At 38.9% G+C, this 20,683-nt stretch overlaps 1 protein-coding gene across 1 annotated transcript in view; it reads left to right on the top strand.

The window, feature by feature from the left end:
• Positions 1–3,831: 3,831 nt before the first annotated feature.
• The window catches only part of sema3aa (sema domain, immunoglobulin domain (Ig), short basic domain, secreted, (semaphorin) 3Aa), a 33,346-nt gene continuing 16,494 nt past the window's right edge, over positions 3,832–20,683 (top strand). Inside the window, exons 1-3 of the mRNA XM_056257539.1 lie at positions 3,832–4,374; positions 17,450–17,610; positions 18,932–18,994. Coding sequence (XP_056113514.1) covers positions 4,263–4,374; positions 17,450–17,610; positions 18,932–18,994 — 336 coding nt within the window. The 5' untranslated portion in view covers positions 3,832–4,262. The remainder of the gene's footprint in view (positions 4,375–17,449; positions 17,611–18,931; positions 18,995–20,683) is intronic.

The following is a 20,683-nucleotide window of genomic DNA, read 5'->3' as shown; positions in this document are numbered from 1 at the left end:
GAGAGAGAGAGAGAGGGGCTTGTTTTTGGCCCTGTCTGCTTTGGCATTTCCACTTTATAGCTGTCATTGCATCTATCTATCTATCTATCTATCTATCTATCTATCTATCTATCTATCTATCTATCTATCTATCTATCTATCTATCTATCTATCTATCTATCTATCTATCTATCTATCTATCTATCTATCTATCTATCTATCTATCTCTATCTATCTATCTCTATCTATCTCTATCTATCTCTATCTATCTCTATCTATCTCTATCTATCTCTATCTATCTCTATCTATCTCTATCTATCTCTATCTATCTCTATCTATCTCTATCTATCTCTATCTATCTCTATCTATCTCTATCTATCTCTATCTATCTCTATCTCTCTCTATCTCTCTCTATCTCTCTCTATCTCTCTCTATCTCTCTATCTCTATCTATCTCTATCTATCCTACTATTTTCAGTGCCTATCTTGTTCGCTATGCAGAATTCCATTCTACAGGCTTGTTGTTCATGAGCAGATGTGATTTGTTTGTTTTTTTGTTTTTTTACTGCTCTCTCTCGTTCTCTCTCTGCTTCTCTCTCTTTCACTGGGCCATGTGTTGATTGAGCAGACCAAGGCGTCTGATCTGTCATCACTGCGAGTGGAGGATGTGGGTAGAGTGGAGACTGACATCTTATGCCACGCAAACATTACACCTCTCCTCTCTTTCTTTTTCCATCCATCCCTCCTCTCCTCCACTCACTCACCTAACCCAAAACTCCTTCAGGAGGGTAAGTGCGTGTGGTTTAGTAATATCTGCTGACTTGGTGTACATGGTTTGGAGAGACGTCACTGCTGTGTGTTACTCAGACAGGAAGTGTGACCTTTCAAACAGGAAGTTCCTTCCGGCAGAGTGGAACCTTGAACGTGGCCGGCAGTTATCGTAATAGTCATGACAATGACCTCTAAAGAACAAAATCCAGGAAGGGAACGGCTAGTTGAATGAGAGAGTGAAGGTAAAGAAGTGTTCACATACTTAAAACGAATACATTTTAACCAAAAAAAAACCATGACTATTTATATATAGACTTTATAAATATAATATCAAACTTTTAAATCTTGAATCTGTACATATCTAATATTTTATATAATTTTATTTCAGATTTAATATTTAACCTTTTATGCAGTGTGTGTGTGTGTAAATAGAATGTATTTATTTATATTGCAATCTCAATTAATCATTTTGATTAATCAATAAAAAATAAAAAAACCTTGTGTGGTATTTTGATGATCCTAGTTGATAATGTTGATCCTTCTCAAGTAAATTAACTGTGTTTCTAAGATTTTGGGATATTTTATTTGGAAAATCAGACAAAAAATGAATTTGTAGTCACCAACCATTGCTCATATCATCCTTAAAGGGTTACTAAACACTAAACCAACTTTTTTAAATTAATGATCTGTAAGACTGGGGCTTTATTAGTGCCGTTCATTGATTCGAGTAACTTTTTTGACATTTGGGTATAAAGTGTTTTAATTCTACAATATATGGTGTAAAAACGTCCGAGTGCTGCCCTACATCCTATTGGATGTTTGCGGTAGTTCGTGACGGTAGCGGTGAGAGCTGACGTAAGCAGGTTCCAGCTCACCACGCCCTTGGTACGAGCTACCACGTCCATGGCAGTATAAAAACCATCTTGTTTCGTCAAAACCACTGTAGCGAGTCAGGAGTTGGAATTGCGAGTATTGAAAACGATCAGGATAGAGTATCCGTTCATCCCCTCTTTCTCCGCTGGGCTCCGCCCACTTTTCCAGCATTTTTTTAAATATTGCCAGTGGGTGGAGTCAGGCTCTGACCAGGGGTTTAGTTACCCTTTAAAGGAATAGTTCACTTTAAAATGAAAATTAGCCCATGATTTACTCACTCTCAAGCCGTCCTAGGTGTATATGACTTTCTTCTCTCAGACGAATACAATCAGGGTTATATTAAAAAATATTGAAGCTCAAAAACATGCATCCATCCATCGTAAAAAAAAACTCCAAACGGCTTCTGTGGGTTAATAAAGGCATTCTGAAGCAAAACGATGAGTTTGTGTAAGAGATCTTTTCATATCTAACACGTTACAAAGTAAAATTTTAGCTTCCGGGCCAAACGGCCATACGCAGTCTACTTTTGAGCTTCAATCTGTTGGTTGCAATCCACTGCCATTATATAACTTGGAAGAGCCAGGATATTTTTTAATATAACTCCGATTGTATTCATCTGAGAGAAGAAAGTCATATACACCTTTGATGGCTTGAGGGTGAGTAAATCATGGGCTAATTTTCATTTGAAAGTGAACTACTCCTTTAAGAGGAACAAAAGAGTGGATGCAGGGAGACACCTACGTGTCATTGATTTTTGCATGCACATACTGTACACTCCAGCAATGTGAACATTTGCCTAAAGGCCTAGTCGTAAGTGACAGACAGATAATTATTTACATTTGTTATTTATACAGTAGATTGCACAAATCATTCCACACCAACAGGTGTCAAAGACCCATTGCATTTGCACCAATGATTACAGGAACACTTTACAAACGTATATATCCCAACACAAATGCCATATTTATCAAAGCCTCTCTGACTGACAGGATCCATTCCCTGTGTTTCGAGGAGGCCGCTCCTCTGTGGATCTCATGTTTCGGAGGCTATATTTACCACTTTGCTACTGACAGGCTTCTGGAAACTAGTTGTCAATGAGCTATCTCGTTTTAGTGCACTGCGAGTCACAATTCATTAAGACATCATTAGTCAAAGCGCCCTGACAAATCCCCTTCACATAGCTGTGTACGAGAGAGCGACGACCAGAGGAAAACCTCCACATGCCAGCGGATCCACCTGGGAGGATGCGGTCTCTGCTGTGGGTTGATGGAGACCAGGCTGCAGGTGTTTTTTTAGCCTTCTGATATAAGGAGGTATGGAGGTTGTAGGGTCTGTCCATCATCCCCACAAGTCTATGTGGTGTAAACACCTAAAGAGCATGTTTGATATAGTAAAGGCGATGAGATATTGGCATCATGAAAGCAGGAAACAGTCACACACCGACATGTTTAAGGCATTGAGAGATCTGTGTTTTTTTTTGTTTTGTTTTTTGCACATTTGCAAGGTTGTTAAATACCTTCACACACTCAGCTGGTGTTTGTGAGGCACTTTTGTCTTTAGCACTCAGGGGTGAAAAATCACACATTAACACTTCTGTCTATCGGAGGCTTTGTTGCAACAAGCAGAAAGTGAGTGAGAGAAGAATGCAGGTTAGTCTAGCTAGACTGGCTCGATGTTTCACTTTCTGATTTGTGGTCAGGATTATCAGTACGTCTGATTTACTTGCCTCACATTTTAGTAGAAAGGCTGAAGTTGGTTTGTGGACACCAAAGAGGAACACATTTCTCACAGTGGTAAAAAGAGAAACACCTTAAAATAGCAGAGGGTTTATTTATTCATTCATTTCTCAATTTTGAAATCTAGATATTTCTTTTAATTTTCATTTTTTAATACTCTATTCTATTAATATTGCAGAACAGACAGAAATATTGTGGAGGCTAGGAATGTGATGAAATATGAAGGTCTGTCAGAAAGCCAAAAAGGAGAGAGCAGCTGGGAAGACAATGCATTGAAGGTGCAGCGTATAAGCAATGCAGAAAAGAAGGACACAGACAGAGCAAGCAAACCTTTGCAGAAGAGTCTTTCGCATACCTCTCCTTTCAGCTCCGCTCCCTCGTTCAACCCCCTCCTCCCCCTTCAGCTGCTCCCCCTCCCTCTCCTCTCCTCCCCTCCTGCGCTCTGGTGGATGGTGTACTTCTCTCTCTCCCTCTCCTTCTCATTCAGGCTGAGCAGTGGACACAAGCAGAAGCAGTCTGTGAGAGTGTGTGTGAGAGTGTGTGTGCGCGAAGCCAGAGCGGAGAGAGGGTCTGCCGGATCCTCTACTGAAACTCTACCTCTCTCACAAACACAGAATCCCACTCTGCGGTCCTCCCCACCAGTGTCCGAGAACGCATCCCAGAGGAGTACACCTTTACCCCCACGACCGGTGAAACGCCCCCCACATGGAGCCATGTGAACCCCCGTCTCCTGTCTCGCTTGGGATCTGATTTCGGATTGCCTCCTTGGGGAGAAGCTCCAGGCGCTGGATCTTTTGAAGTAAGGAGGGACTCGGAAGATCTCGGCTATCCCAGAGGGAAGCCCTTTGCTCTGGGCACTGTGGGCTGCAAGCCCCCCTGGGCTGGAGGCCAGCGCTCCAGCACCATGGATTACCTAGTTGGGATTTTTCTGCTGTTGTGTGGGGTGGCTTTACCTGGAAGAGTTGCACCCCAGCACACCAAAGACAATGTGCCCAGACTCAAGCTCTCTTACAAGGGTAAGTTTTGCAACCAGACCCATCACCATTTCGTAATGCACACAAGCTTTATTCTTATACCCATCTTATACTTATGTGTACTCTCAAACTTGACTCTTTTTGTCATTATATGTCATTATTTATATATATATATTTGACTTTTTTCACTGTCACTGTTGTCTAATTCCTTTTTCTAGATTCTCTCTCACTTTATTGCATATGATATATTCAAATTTTGCACTGACAGATTGTTTCCATGTGGTGTTTCTGCATGTATTGGCTCTTCTACATAATTTTTTCCAGTGCACTATATAGCTCTAAACTCTGCACTGGTACCCTGTCTTATGGCTTGTGAACTCTGAATGAGGTATCGTGGGTAATGACTCTGCAGTTGCGGCCAGAAATCTAATTTATCTTGCCTCCAAATTGATTTTACAGCTATCCTTTAAAGAAATATTGTGGGTTCAGTACAAGTTAAACTCAGTCGACAGTATGTAGATTAGCACTAAAACATTATTTTGACCTACTCCTTGTTTTCTTTAAAGGAAAAAAAATAATAAAAATAAACCAAGGTTACACTTAAGCACTTACAATGTACTGTAAGTGTATGAGGCCAATTTTTGGAGGATTTTAAAGCAATAATGTAACGCTTCTAATTTTATAAAAGCACTAACATTAATTCTCCTGTATTATTTGAATTGTAAAGCTGTTAAAGTCATTTTGACAGTCATTTTAGGATTTATTGCATTCTATCGTCATGGCAACAAAGTTGTAAAATTAGATGCAACTACACAGAAAAAACTACTAAGTGTTTTTTTTTTCTCACTCAAATCATGTTAACGTGCATTGTTTATGTTTAGTGGTTATACTATTAAAACTGTTTTTGTTTTATTGCTTATAAAGCAATAAAACGGCCCCGTTTCTATTGTAAGTTGCTCATTGTAACCCAGATTTTTGGCTTTTTAAAAGAAAAGGAGGAACAAGTGGAACATTATTTGGTGTTAATAAGCATATGCCACAAATGTGTCACAAATGCGTTTACTAGCTTTGTCCTGATCTTCATTCTTATATTGGCATGTGGACACACTCCAGCAAGCATGCATACTCATACTCGCACACATTGTATATTTTGAAGCATGATTCTCTCTTACTGTACTCTATGTGTTGCATTTGAAGGCTCTGGTGATGCTGGCCGCTATGTGTGAATGGTGGTAACAGCAAACATGTTATTCTCCGGGCTGTGCTATTTTATAGGAGACAGCGGAGAGATCCAGACTATAGCAGCCTCTTTGTAACCCAGAGCTTTCATCTCTCACGGAAATAAGCGGCAACATTTTTGGCATATTTTGGGCTGTTTCCCTTTTTAATGTAAGCTTAGCGGGTCTGCTGTGGTTCTTTGTTCAGGAACATGACCAAAAGTATACGCATCAATGTGTGGCGGTGATCTCTCTCCCTCATTTGGTAAATATAGCCTTCTGTTCTGTCAGTGAATCTGTGTGTCGATTGTAAGGTCTGTGTGTGGCATGGGTTTACCCCACCAGGGTCCGTTTAATGCCCTCTCTTTTTTTTGTTTTTTTATAGAGACGGAGAATGAAAAAGACGATTTATTTTTGTCTGAGAATGTGTTGTTTAGAAAGAGAGAGCATGCAGAATGAAGAGAGAGAGAGGGTTTAAGAAACCAATTGTTGCTCTGACCATCAGCATCTGCTGTTTAACTTTAAGAGGAAAGGAGACTTTAATGTAAAAAAGATGCAAGTCCACCTGTGATCAATCACATGCTTCTTTGAGTTAATACTGTTGTGCTTGGATGGTCCAAAGCATTGTGGGAAAACAGTCTCACATTGCGTCACCACAATGCTTTCCAAACTTATGCCACCTGTCCACTTTATGGCTATGTTTACTCTGATTCATGTTAGAGTTTTTCATATGTCGTAATGGATTTGAATTTAGTTTGATTGACATATGCATTCAAAAAAACATAGAGGCTGCACAGCTAAGACATTATCATACACAAAATAAATTCGGAATGTCAAAATGGTCCCCATTGAATATTTTTACCACTGAATTCTGTTACGCTGCATCCTAACCAGACATTTCCAATGATTGCGAAAATTCTGCGTGACAATAGATGATAATTGATTTTTAATGAACACTTGTGGAACAGGATTTTGAACCAACTGATATTTCTATATGGGCAGGGCAGCTACCCAGTGCGACGCTACAGAAATCTGTGACTAATGTCCTGTCGCTTGTCGTTAGCTAAGGACAAAACAATAACTTTTATCGCTTGTCACTTTATCGCTTTATGCCTGGTTAGGAGACCGTGCGAGGTATTTCATTCTGGTGTGTTAACAATTTCTGTTTTTGGTTTTTGAGTAAATCTTGAGTAAAAATAAAAGGGTAACACTTTACAATAGTTGTATTAACTAACATGAACTAAGCATGAGTAATACATTTATTAATTTTTGTTAACGTTAGGTACAAATATAGATGTTCATTTTATGTTCATGTTACATCACTGCGCATTAACTAATGTTAACAAAAACTTTGGATTTTAATAATGTATTAGGAAATGTTGAAATTAACATTAATAAATGCTTTTGTGTGTGTGTGTGTGTGTGTGTGTTAGAAAGAAAATGTGTCGTCTGTGTTTCTGGCCAGAAAGATGTGTGAGAATGGAGGCAGGCTTAGATAATTAGACACCTGGCCATGGTGATAGAGCTGTGTGTGTGTGTGTGTGTGTAACAGAGAGACATAGTCCACAGGTGCTTGATGGCTCTTTTGATGCTCTGCAGTATGACAGATCGCTGTTCACACCCACACAGTGTCTGAGTGTTAAAACGAGAGAGAGGAAGAGAGGAAAGGATGGAGGAAGAGTGGCAAAGAGGGAGCGGGAAGGGAAGAGAGCGGCTGTTTTAATGAAGGCGGTGGGCAGACAGTAGTTGGCCAGGAGAGGATAGTCGTTAAGTGAAGTGTCATTCATTCTCACTCCCCCTGTGAATGCAGCATAGTAATTAAGCCAAATAAACGCGCAGACATGCTCTCCAGAGACGCACACTTGAACGAGCGCCGAGAAGGGGGGACGACATCGCTTTCTCACACACACAGATTTATCATGAGGCCAGTCGGATGATCACAGACAGAGAGATCCATCTTAGTTGTTAAATGATGGCCGAGTGATAGATTTTCCTCTTCGTTTCCCCTCCCTGTAATTATACCAGCGCTATGCCTTCTCTCTATTCCCCTCGTATGTTTTAAACTACCGTTGGTGAAAATTGCTCTTGTCAGGGCTATCAGCGGCCCCGTTCATCTGTCAGTGCTTGAGGAGGCTTGTGGGATAGGCCTTCACATGCTTGTCAGATGCTGTCGGGTTGCCTTTCGGATCTCAAACTTGTGGTTACGAGGTTGTGAATTCACACTATAGGATTAGCGGTGGGTTACAGGGCCCATGTGTGCCCATAACCCTGCATAAATACCATCTGAGATGCCAGATTAGGGTGGAGGTGGTCGGTGCATATGAAGACACTGCCCCCTGCAGGTGGCAACATGTGGACTCTCGCCTCTGATAGGGGGTCCCTTAATGAAAAAGGCCATCTCGCCGTCACACTCTGATAAAATGGTGCATCGGGACTTTAAAGTGCTTGTGAAACAACCTGATAATTACTCACTACCGCGTAATTACCAGGCTTCCCATTTCATTGCCATGCCCCATGGCCTCCTGGGATTGATTGGGATGGGCGACACTGGGACGACGAGAGACTGCGAGTCGTCGGAATTCAGCCTAAATCTTCCGAAATAGACACTCGCGCCCGACCGCACTGGACGCAGACTGGAGGCATCCTATAATAGCGGGCTGTTCGCTGGCTGCCGGGTGAAGTGCAAGCTGGCGTCGAGCCAGGATTTTGGGTTGGATGGGAATGATTATATGGAGAGGCTGGGAATGATGCTGGTTTCTCTTTCTCTCACGGCCTCATCTGCATCCGTCTCTTGCCTGTCTCTTTTAACCCTCTTCACCAGAAGGAGATCTCTCTCTTTTTCTCTCTCTCATTTTCACACGATGAAGCTTCTTTTAAACTGGAGTTTGTCAAGCTACTTAAGTTACAGTTAAACAATATAATTTTTTATTATATTATATTATGAACTGTATATAAATAGTTCCATTTACATTAAATACCATTTAAAAACAAACCATGAAAATCAAGATATCATGGCCATGAATTAAGAATTAGTTCCCACAATATATTATTTCCCTCATTTTAGTTAAATAGTGGTCACATTGTTCTAATTTGTTGCCTTGTTTTAGTTTCATTAAATGTAGTTAAATTTAGTGGCCATGAAATAACTACATGGAAATCAGAGAATGAATTAGTAGCCATGTGATTACAATTTAATGTCAATGTTCACAAAAATTAGGTACTAACAAATGAACGATATGTATTCCACGTCATGTGCGGACCTCCGCAATGAACAGCTGCATTTAACTTTTTATTCTTTTCTAACTTAAGTATTTCTAATTTATCTATTAACACTACCACACATCTATTTTTTAAACAATAGTTATAAATATTAGAATATTAATTTGTGAATTTGTGATTTTTTTTAAGTGAAACGTCCGAATGAACTGATTCACTAAAATTAACAGGACTTCCCAATATAAGAGAGAGACACATTTGAGCCAAACACATTTGATTATTACCTCAATTGTAAAAGTGAAAAAAAAAAACATTGCTATATCAATTTTGTTGTGCTCCACTGCTTGTTGGAAAAAGTAGCTTGTTACTGGAAAAGCTGCTATCTTTCTCTGATTCTGTTTTTCTTTTATAGTTCATGTCCTTCCTCTCATTCATTCTCTTGCTTTATTTGGCTCTTTCCTTCTGTCCCGACTGCTGTAAGGAACTTGAAGGTCACCTGAAGTCTTTCTACTGAATGAATTATTTACTCTGTGGCAGTAGAAGGGCTTCGTCCTTATTGACCTTTTTACGCATCACATCCTGTTGTGTTTAGTCTTCTGTTGGCCCTATTAGATGTTAGACTCCTTTAATGACTCTCAGCACCCACTTGGCTGAAGGATTTGCACATTTAGCTTCCTCTTCATAACACAGATGTATTAATAAGGAGTGTGTTTGAATATTCAGATGCAGTGTGTGTGATATGTTGTGTATTCGATTACTAACTATACTGAGTGTAGTGTGTTGGAAAGTGGTGCACCTGTTATTGAATTTCAATGATGTCTCCTTAGAGAAGCATTTCCAGACCAGTCAAATTGTGTGTGTGTGTGTGTGTGTGTGTGTGTGTGTGTGTGTGTGTGTGTGTGTGTGTGTGTGTGTGTGTGTGTGTGTGTGTGTGTGTTGCTTGTCAATGATCCAGACTATATACACTAAATATATATTTCTATCATGACCACTCTCTGAATATTTTTAGCATTGTAATGGATATGACAATGTTAATGTATTTGGCGGAATAGATCTGCTACGCTGCTGCTGCTGTTGCAACACATTCTCATCCTTTGGCGTCATATAGGTGACGCCATATGACATTTCGTCGAAATCTTACGCACATGGCATCCTTTTGCGTCAATATAACACGCACTGTTATGGGTAGGTTTTGGTCTGGGGTAGGGTACGGTTATGACGCCTTGGGATCTGCGTCTCATATTGACGCTAAAGGATGCCATGTGCGTAAGATTTCGACGAAATGTCCAAAGCGTCACATGTATGACGCCTTGGGATGAGAACGGGCTCGCTGTTGTTGATAATTGCTGCTGTACAGGAACTTGCTACTGTCAATACATATGCCGATACGCTGCTGTGAGTATGTATTGCTGCTGCACAAATAGCATATATCAATTACCCATAGCAGATCAATACAGGTGGAGCTGGGGATGGTGGGGGATTTAGACAAACTCTGAAAGCGCACTGCAAACTGCAGTAGTGATTGGTAACCAGCCATTTAAATGTTGAGCAGCAAGCTCATTGGCTGCAGATGCGACCTGAACCAATCAGATTGTGCCAAGGCTGTAAATATCATCAGCATGCGTTAAGGAGTTTCATGATAGTTCAGAAGTAGCCTATTGTAGTTTAACTTTAGCTTTAAATTTTTTACTTTTTTTTATACTCATTTTAACTTTTTTTAGTTGAATATAGTATAAATTTGCTCCAATTTTATGGTGTCAGACTAAGTTGTGCTACATATTTACATGTCACAATAACAACCAGTCTAAAGTTTAGTATATCACGGAAAATATTTCCGGATACTTTCGAATCGCAGTTCAGTGATGGAGTGAGTTGTAAACTAAGTTTGTAAAGAGTAAAGTAAAGAGTTTGAAGCTGTTACGAGAATAATTTTTTGATTGACTCATTAAAAAGAACCAGTTCATAAGAATCACTTGTTCGCAAATCGGACATCACGGCTCACGCTATGTTTTTTGTTGTTGTGAGCATGCAGGAAACACTGACACATTTAGACAAAACACAAAGCTTGACTGTCACCAATGGCAACTACATGTTAAAGTATTTTCACACATTTTTGTCGCATACTGTATGTGTCAATTTTAGTCGTGTAAGCCCTGCCTGGGATATTTCTGTCCGTTTCTGTTAATTGTTAGAATGAACCTATACAAATCGAGTAAGAATTTTATCATCTAAAAAATTACATCACCTCCAAGACGACTAAAAGTATATAAAAGATCAGTATAAAAGTTATCTTTCAGCACTTTACCTCGTGCTTTCCCTCCTGTCAAACTCCTCTCTCGGCTATTTATTTTAATGTCACATTGTCTTTGGCTGTCACTCTCGCTCTGTGTACATGCGCTGTGTTTTGTATGTCACCTGGAGCTGTGGAGAGTGGATTGTGCTTTCTCTGCACGGTCTGTGGCCGGAGGCCAGTTTTAAACAGACTCTGCGGTTCACCCGTCATGTCGCGAGCAGATTCAGGGGTAATTAAACGGTTCCACATACTCTCCCCTTGCTCTGTAGAACAGGGCAACACAGGAATCTCCTGCGGTCGCGCACAGTCTACAATGGAGATCAGCAAGGATGTTGGATTTTTTTGTAGCGTGCACAAACCGACTTTCAGCTTTAGATTGCAACAACTAAGAAAGCATGAACGTGCATAAACCACTGCCAATGTGACGTACATTTTTAGTGCTTTATGCTTATGTTTTTAAGCTCAAAATTCATTCAGTTTAATTAGACCTCTTGTATTTTGGAAGAGCTTATTTTTTATAAATTATAACCACAATATGTGGATAGTTTTAAAGGGACAGTTCACAGAAAAATGAACTTCATTAGTCATTATTATCTCAGCTTAATGTTGGTCCAGTCCTGTATGATTTTTTTTTTCTTTTGTGGAAGATAAATAGAGAGATTTTGAATAGAATAAGTTTTTTTTATTACATTTAAATAAAATTAAAGCTTTCAATTTTCAAAAATAGCACAAAAGCACAATAAAAGTGTTCTAAAAGTTATCCATATGATACTTACGCTTATTCCAAGTCTATGAACTATTTGAAGTCATACAAAAAACTTTGTGTAACGAACAAACCAAAATATAAGTCTTCCAAATCTTCCCCTCCAGTGGGCTGTTAAACACTGTGACTGGATCATTAAATCGGGGAGTGAATGAATCAGTGAGATGATTTTGTGAATCTGATAAATGAATGTAAAATGCATGAATTGGAAAGTCTCGTGAAGATTTTTTAGTGAAAACTCATGCAACGGTATCTTATGCCTTCTGAATTTCTTGTAGGAATCCCCTGCTTTTTGTCTTCCTCGAGATTGACAGTCCCAGTCCTCATTCACAAAGAAAAGAGTCGCCAGGAAATTCTTTAAAATTCTTTTGGTTTTGGAAGGACATGAGGTTGAGTAAATAAAGACACCTGGGTGAATTATTCCTTTTAAGCTAAACAAATTCATCTTTATAATTGCCACACGTGTCTTGCAAAAAAGCAGACATCCGTCTTTTCCTCACCGTTTGGCTTTGTTAATGGAAATTTGAGGCAGTTGGCCGTGACATAAAGCATCAGTTCGTACAGAGGCGTCTTTTATTAAAACTAATGTGCATAAAGAGATTTGACACAGTGATTATGTTTCCTGTTGGTGTCACAGGAATCAAATGTTGACCCGCGGGTGTCGGTCCGCTCTCGGCAGCCCTTCACTAGCTGTCAGTCGAGCAGACTGAGCTCTCATAGGCCAAGATCTAGCACGGTTACCGGGGAAACTTACCAAAACCTGCGACCGGATGCATGCGAGAGCAAGTTAAAATGAAGCGAAACTGCAGGCGTATTAAATCCCAGAGCTTAAAGCAATATGCGAAACAGCATGTTAAGCGAATCGCTGTTTCTAAAATCTAGGTTCTCTCAAGCAAAAAAACGACAAGACCGAACCACACACTCAGCCCATTGAGAGAACATAGAGAAGGAGAAATTTTGCCAAAACCGTGTCAAGATCGACGACGTGTCTTTTGAAGCACGCCATTGTTCTGGCTTAAATAAACAGGTAGCGCCCAAAACCATCTGCAGCACTCTTTCACTTTTTATTCCTTCTTTCCTCACTTCCCTCGCTCTCCTGGGGCGGCTGGTAGCCAGAGGCAGAGCTAAAGCACAGTGGCAGCAGCATGCACACACACACACATTTTCCCATCCCTCCAATACACTTACACACACCTACACACACAGATGCAGAGATGCATACACCCTCACCAAAGTCCAAAACTGGTTTATACCCTTTAGACTTTGTGTATTATTATTTTTCCACTCGTTTTCCACTCACCAACACAGGTTGGTTTTCTCTTAAGTCATATGTGTTATGTTGGACATGCTTCTCTTTTACATTTTTTGTCCTTTAAGCAACTGTTATTTTAGGGATGTGTAACCGTTTAAGTCTTTATAACATTTTTCTTTTAAATAAGCTCTATATTCTTTTAAATGAAAAGGTTCTTGGTCAGTTATTGAAATGCCTTATTTTAAAAAATGTCACTGATAAGAGTAAAATTTCAAACATAAAAATGCACATTTAAAAGAACAATTATAGAAAAATGTCAGATGGACTTTTTGCGTCTGCATATATATATATATACAAGTCCTTGTTTTTTGGAGCAGTTTGTCAAGTTAAAAATCTTTTATAAATGCAGTTTCTTTCCTTTGCTCTTTGTCTAGCTTGTTTTGAACGCAAGTTTTTAAAATGCATAGTTTTGCTCAACATTATTTTGTTGATGCATATAGTAGAGACTGGAAAGAAAAACAATTAATGGAAACGGGATGAAAAAAGCGAGCCATAGCCAAACTTAAACTCGCATCGCAGCTCAACATGTTTGATTACTTGCCACGGCTCCAAGCTGTACAGTTCCTAAGTTTTTTTAATCCAAAGTTGTTAGTTTTGCTTTGTAATGCTCTTTGGTTTTCATCTTATTTTGAGTTTTATTTGTTACATCATAAATCTGTTGGAAACAAACAAATGTTGCAGTGTATAAATAAATTGTATGACAGACTTTGCTATGATATATAAAGTGTTGACAGCCCACTTCTCAGTCTGCAGGGCAGAGAGAGACTGAGAAAGAGGGAGAAACATTTGTTAAGCTTCTTTCTCCTTAAAAACTCACACTTCATTTACTTTAAGCTCTTATTCAGGTTGATGTACCCCCAGATAAAGTGTGTGTGTGTGTCTGTGTGTATGTGTGTTCACGGATCATCAGATGACTACCTTTTGTGATGGTCTTGCCAAGGCAGGATTTTAGGGGGGAAAACGCCTTGTCTTCAGAGTTCATGCACCAGTCGCTCACTTTGAGCTGGGGAATAGTGAAACTGCCAGACGTGGCCGTCAGATCTTGAGCCAGAATGGCAGGAGAGTGAGGCTTTGGAGAACTTCACCTAACGGGAGTAATGGAGAGAGTGGCAGGGGAAAAGGAGGCTAAGAATAAGAATATTTGGCAGATGTAGAGATGCAAAGACTAGATGAGTTAGAATAATGAGCCAGGGGAGAGAAAAAGAAAGATGAGATGAATTCTCTTTCCAGGATGTCCTCTTATGTTCTCTCAGGCCTCCCCTGAAGTCTGGCAAGAGGAAATCAGTGTGGCTTTCTTTTATTTCCTGAATATGCACTATACTTTTGACTGTTAATATTTCTTATTGAATGTTTTAACCACTAGAGTCAACAGGTGGAATTGAAGAATTAGTTTTCAAACTGCTTTCTCAAATACTCTCCCATTTGACGTTAGTTGAAAAAAGACTGATTTAGAATTATGACAGTCTGATTTAAAATAATTATTTAAAGTTGTCTTTGCATATTGCTGTGACAGGAGAAAGCGTTCTGAACCTTTGGAGGTTAAAAAAGTTATTGCTGATACATTATTGGTTCTAAAGATCAGTTTAAAGTCAACATGAAATTACTTTTTTTTTACATCACGACTTTCTTTAATGCACCAGTGTAGATGGTTTTCTGAATAGGCAGTGTTTTGTATTTTACTGACCTATGAAGAATGCTTGGTATTAATTATTAAACAACTCTCTGGGATACTTGATTCTGATTGGTCAATTGCAGCATTCTGCTTTTAAATGTTTTTGTATACAGTTTTGCTACCTTTAGTACAGATTGTTGACCCAGAGAATTGATTTCTTTCTATAGTTTCAAATCTCTTGTATCACTCCCCTCTGTCTTCATCTCCATTTATTTATTTATTTTGAAAGTACAGAAGTTTGGGGTTGGTAAATGTATGCTTACCAAGGCTGCATTTATTTGATAAAAAAAATATAGATAAAAAAAAGCTGTTTTCTATTTTATTATATTTAAAAATGTAATTTATACCTTTGATGGCAAAGCTGAATTTTCAGCATCATTATTCCAGTCTTCAGTGTCACATGATACTTCTGAAATCATTACAATATGCTGATTTGGTGCTTAAGAAACATTCCTTATTATTATCAATGTTGAAAACATTTTGTGCTACTTAATATTTTTGTGGAAATATTGATAGATGTTTTCAGGATTCTTGAAATAGGCATTATTTAAAACAATAAAAAAATGTGTCACTTTTGATCAGTTTAATACATACTTGCTCAATACAAGTATTAATATCTTTCAACAACAAAAAATGACTGATCCCAAACTTTTGAATGGATCAATGAACTTTTTGCAAACATGGATTAGTGCTTTTATACAGACACATTTCTAAATAATTCATTATATATGTTATTGGTTTTAACATATATAATGAATTATATAGAAATGTGTCTGTATAAAAGCACTAATCCATGCTGGTATTTAGCAGCTCTTTTTTTTTTGCTTGTGTGATATTGCTGAAAGGAATAGTTCACCCAAATTGTCATAATTTACTCACCCTCAAGCTGTTCCAGACCTGTATGAGTTTCTTTCTTCTGTTGAACACAAAAGAATATATTTTAAAGATTGTTGGTAATCAAACAATTGACGGTGGCCATTGACTTTAGTAGGAAATAAAATACTATGGAAGTCAATGGCTACTGTCAACTGTCTGGTTACAAACATTCTTCAACATATCTTCTTTTGTGTTCAATCGAAGAAACAAACTCACACATGTTTGGAAAAACATGAGGGTGAGTAAATGATGACAGAAATGTCTTTTTTGTGTGATCCATCTCTTTAAACCCCTTCAGGGTGAAATAAAACCCCTCTGTATGTATATCCTTACATGAAAGAGAACACAATATTCTGTCTCAGCCGGAGTTTGTCAGACAGGCCTGGCATCTCTACATATATCTGGATATTACTTGTGATTGGTTAATGAAGCTCTCGTGTTAGAAGCAGAGACTGAATTCAGCAGGAACGGACGGACTGAACTGTGCCCGTTCTGCATTCGGTCCTGTGGGAATGCTGTTCCACATTTGATATGCAGTGTTATTGACACAGGCAAAGGATGGATGGTCTGTTTCTCCTTAACGCTTTTCCTTGCTCGCTCTCTTCCTCTCCCACAACCACACAGATGTCCAGAATCTTAGCGGGGAGAAACGCAGATGGCTACTATAGGAGCGGATTGATCTGGGCTCTGGAGAGGGGCTGCAGTCTTTGCATGTCACTGTTGATTATGATTCGTGTGCTTGTTGCAGAAACGTTGCAGAGATGTTGACCTCACCCTCTCCCATGAGCAGATGTTCTGGCCAGTGGCTCCTGCAAGCTCTTTTCCAAACTCATTTCTCTCTTTCACCTCTTCCTTATCATTCTCACTTCATCTCCTCTTCACTTGGATTTCCCCCTGTTCTGCCTTCCCTTACTTTTATCCGACCTTGTTTCATTGCTCACTGGGAGAGTGACAAATTTGGCAGATTTTGTGTCTCAGGTCATTGTATTTTCACAGTGTCTGGTCTAGTGCTGTTGAACAGATAGTTTCTTTGGCTGTGTCTATCAAGAGAACAGCCAAAACAAAAGCAGTTTTACTTGATTAGTTATTCCTCTGCCCTGAGTTATTAAAGATTCCAAATAAAGCGGTACTAATTTGCTTGCGCAATCTAACAAACTGTGTGTGGTCGTTTATGGGTGTATTGCGGATTTACTCAGAATAATTGTGCAAATAAGTCAGACACACCTGTATTTAAAGGAGACTTTTAGTGCTGGTGCTGAAAGACGTAGTTCTTGGCAAACTACGTTAGTCGATCGGATTCTTGTACTATGATGTTGCACAGTTTTTATACACACAAATTAGGCACTCTGTCTTAATATAGACTACAGATGTAGATAAAGTGCCAAATGCTAGAACTGTCCTGTTACCACCTTAAACCCAGTGCACACACACAAGTGCCATGTCTTAACCTCATATAAATGATTACGTGGTTCAGATTAGATCCTTGTGATTGTGTTTTCTTCAGCAATTTTCATGCTATGGTTGAAAAGATACAGATGTGGTCCACTAACCATTGAGGTGATTTTAAAGAAAGTGTAACTAAACACATGACTAGTGTTGTTTCTCAAAGATGCCGGAAGTGCTGCAAATAATTTTTAATGCAGGTGTACATTTTGTGACCTACTTGTTGAACTTTCGACTAAAATGACACATGCTGTTTACTGAAGGAAATATGAATGTAGCCTTTCTAGACTTACGTTTGCCTTCTTTTTCTTGTTCTCTCTTTCAGAAATGTTGGAATCCAGTAATCTAGTGACTTTCACCGGATTGGCAAACAGTTCAGGTTACGACACGTTCTTGATGGATGAGGAAAGAGGGAGATTACTGGTCGGAGCGGAGGATCATGTCTTCTCTTTTGACCTGGTCAACATCAACAGAGATGTCAAACAGGTGACACACAACTCTAGGTCACCTTAAAGTCCATATGAATGAATGTTATGTTCCTGGACTTATTGTGAATGGTTCATCTGGGCATGCTATTTCAACTAAAACAGTTTGTCTTCATAATCAAATGAATCAATCAAAATCTCCATCAAAACAATTTCCTTTTCCTTTTTAGAATAATGTTAAATAGTATTTATCATCTAAATTTCAGCTGTCTTTTAAATTCAGCCAGTTTTTTTTTAAAGCAAACTTGTATTCAGCTTGATATGGAAATGCCTGTTCACATAAACACAGTCAGTTTTATTTTAAGTGAACATAAACAGTTGAGAAAGAAAACGCATATGTAACGGCATGGATCCATGCTTTAGGTCTTAAAGTGACAGCAGCCTAATATACCTGCTGCCAAATTATGAGAAAATATTAAAAATATCTATATGGCAGTTTTATTTATGGTATCGATGTCAAAATTGTGGCCAGTGAGAATGCTGAGTGGCTAGTAACTTTGGAAAACCACCAGTGAGCAAAAAAGTTAATGTCAAGCTCAGGTTGGGAATCATAATTCATGCTGTTTCCTTCTGTCTACATTTAGCAAGAAAGATCGGTGAGGGATTTTATGGAGTGTGTCATTGAAACCCAGGGTCATCAGAGACGTCCATCTCACTCTTATTAACTGCACAACCCAGATCTGAGTTGACTTTCCCCCTCTTTCCATCTGCCCATTTGATCTCAGCCTGCCTCCCTCTGTTTTTCATTCCCAGATCATATCTGCAGCGTAATGCTTCTCTTTCTCTCTCTCTCTCAATCGCTCTTTGTTCCTCTCTCTGGATTCCATTACTTTGATTTACTCTTTCTTTCTCACGCTTTTATTCTTTCTTTGTCCTGGAGGCTGCAGACCATTTGCTTTATATTCAGTCCTCGTAAGGGTTAAAGCTGGCTTTTATTGAACACTCACACAAACATGCATACTTCAGCAGTGCCATCGTTTAAAGATAAGAACTTGGCAAATTATCTTAATTTATCAAATTACTTTCGCATACTGAATACCTTAGCAGATCTCAGAGGAAGATAAGGCAGGATAAAAAACTTTTTGTGTGCAGGCCTATGTATGTGTGAATGTGTCTCTCGTGCTCGCAGGATAAGGGGAATGGTAGTTTTTATCCTCTGTCTTCATCGTCGTCACAGATGGAGGTGGCAGAAGGACGGCAGGCAGCAGTCGTTGATTATTTTACAGCCAGGTTTCATGCCGAGCGCCTTAGTCAGTCATTTGCAGTTCATTGTGTTCGCTCAGCACACATTCTCACACCTTCTCTCTTTCACTGTTTTATAGATCGCCTGGCCTGCCACACCTTCCAAACGTGATGAATGCAAGTGGGCTGGAAAAGACCTTGTGGTAAGTGTGGGGCGACAACTTCCTTTTACCTCAAAACTACATCGAACCCCAATGAATGTGTGGGTGTCACTCACTAGGATGTCACTCACTTTTAAAAAATGTTTAAAAATACACTACCATTTAAAAGTTTGGGGTCAGGGATATGATTTATGTTACGAAAATATGTTATTTCAAATAAATTCGGTTCTTTTGAAAAGAATCCTAAATAAAAGTAAATTTCCAAGAAAATATCAAGCAGCACAAATGTTTTCAACATTGATAATAATTAGAAATGTTTTTTGAGTGTAAATGAAATCAGCATCGTATAAGGATCATGTGACACTGAACCATGGAGTAATGGCTGCTGAAAATAACAGGAATAAATATATATTTTTTAATATATTAACTCTTTCCCCGCTAGCATTTAAAAAAAAAAGTTGCAAGCCACCACCAGCATTTTTTACCATTTTCACAAAACTTTCATGACCACCAGTATTTTGCTGTATGAATATCCGAACATGCAATATATCAAAAGAACAGAGCCTCTGCTTTAAAAACAAAAAAAACTTTTATTCTAGCTTCATGCATTCCTTTTTAAGTTTCATAGAAAAAGTAACATTTTGAATAAAAAGCTGAGAAAATCATGTGTTTTCCCCCAAAGAATACAACATGCATAAGCAATACTTTTATTGCTTCTTTCTGCTCTTTTTTTGCCCGTGTTTTAATCCAGAGATTATTTACTCTTTTAGGAGTTGTGTAATTCCGCCACCTACTGCATAACAGGGAAAACACGGAAAGCCGGAAAATTCCGTCAATGGCGGGGAAGCGCTGTCTCGTAAATGACGGAAAATTCCATTATTAGTGGGGAAAGAGTTAAAAATATATATTTTAAATTGTTATAATGTTTGTAATGTTACTATTTTATTTGTATTTATATATTCTTTATTACTGTGAAAGTAACCTTTTTAAAAAACATTTAAAAGTCTTATCGACCCCATACTTTTGTATGGTAGTGTATAAATAAATGTTCATTCAGTTCTGTTGATGGAAAAATATTCTGAATTCTGCATTTTATTTTTTACCAAAATCTGCAGACAAAATGGATTTAAATTTTGTTGATTTTAACTAGGCCTACAGCTCGAATACACTGATTTGGAAAACCATTGTCAAGAACCTTTTATTAATCTCCAAAGCAACATGAACTTGACAAATGGTTCGTGATAAGAAGAACCTTCAGTGTATTTGCGCCTCATGACCTGCATTACTCAGGCCGGGTGTTGCGTGTGCGCTTTGGCTTGATTGATCACGGTTGCTGTTAGCAATGGAGTTTTGCTTGTGCACACGCTCTTTTGTTCCTCCTGAGAGTGTATATTCTGTGTTTGGCTCCAGCAACCCTTGGCCTTTCTATACAACAGAAATGGTTTATTTATCAACCCGGCTCTCGCTCCCTCTGTACGTGTGTGTGTTGTATCTGATGGTAATTTCACGGCTGGGTTCCCTCTGAGATGGGGGGCAGAAGGGGAGCGGGATTATTACAGATAACTCACCAGACCTACTTCTGAGACGTACACCCTTAAATAAAGTCACCTGATATTGCAATGAGGTGCAGGAATCACATGTTTACCACATGCATTCTGAAAGGATCTCAGCTTTTGGCACTGGCTGTGAGGGGTTTATTTGGCGTTACATACATCCAAATTCACCGGTTCA

Source organism: Rhinichthys klamathensis, unplaced genomic scaffold, assembly GCF_029890125.1.
Source record: "Rhinichthys klamathensis goyatoka isolate OS25496 unplaced genomic scaffold, OSU_Roscu_1.1 h1tg000139l_1, whole genome shotgun sequence".
Classification (NCBI taxonomy): domain Eukaryota; kingdom Metazoa; phylum Chordata; class Actinopteri; order Cypriniformes; family Leuciscidae; genus Rhinichthys; species Rhinichthys klamathensis.
The sequence above is the reverse complement of the archived record's forward strand: the minus strand, read 5'-3'. Positions and strand labels throughout refer to the sequence as shown.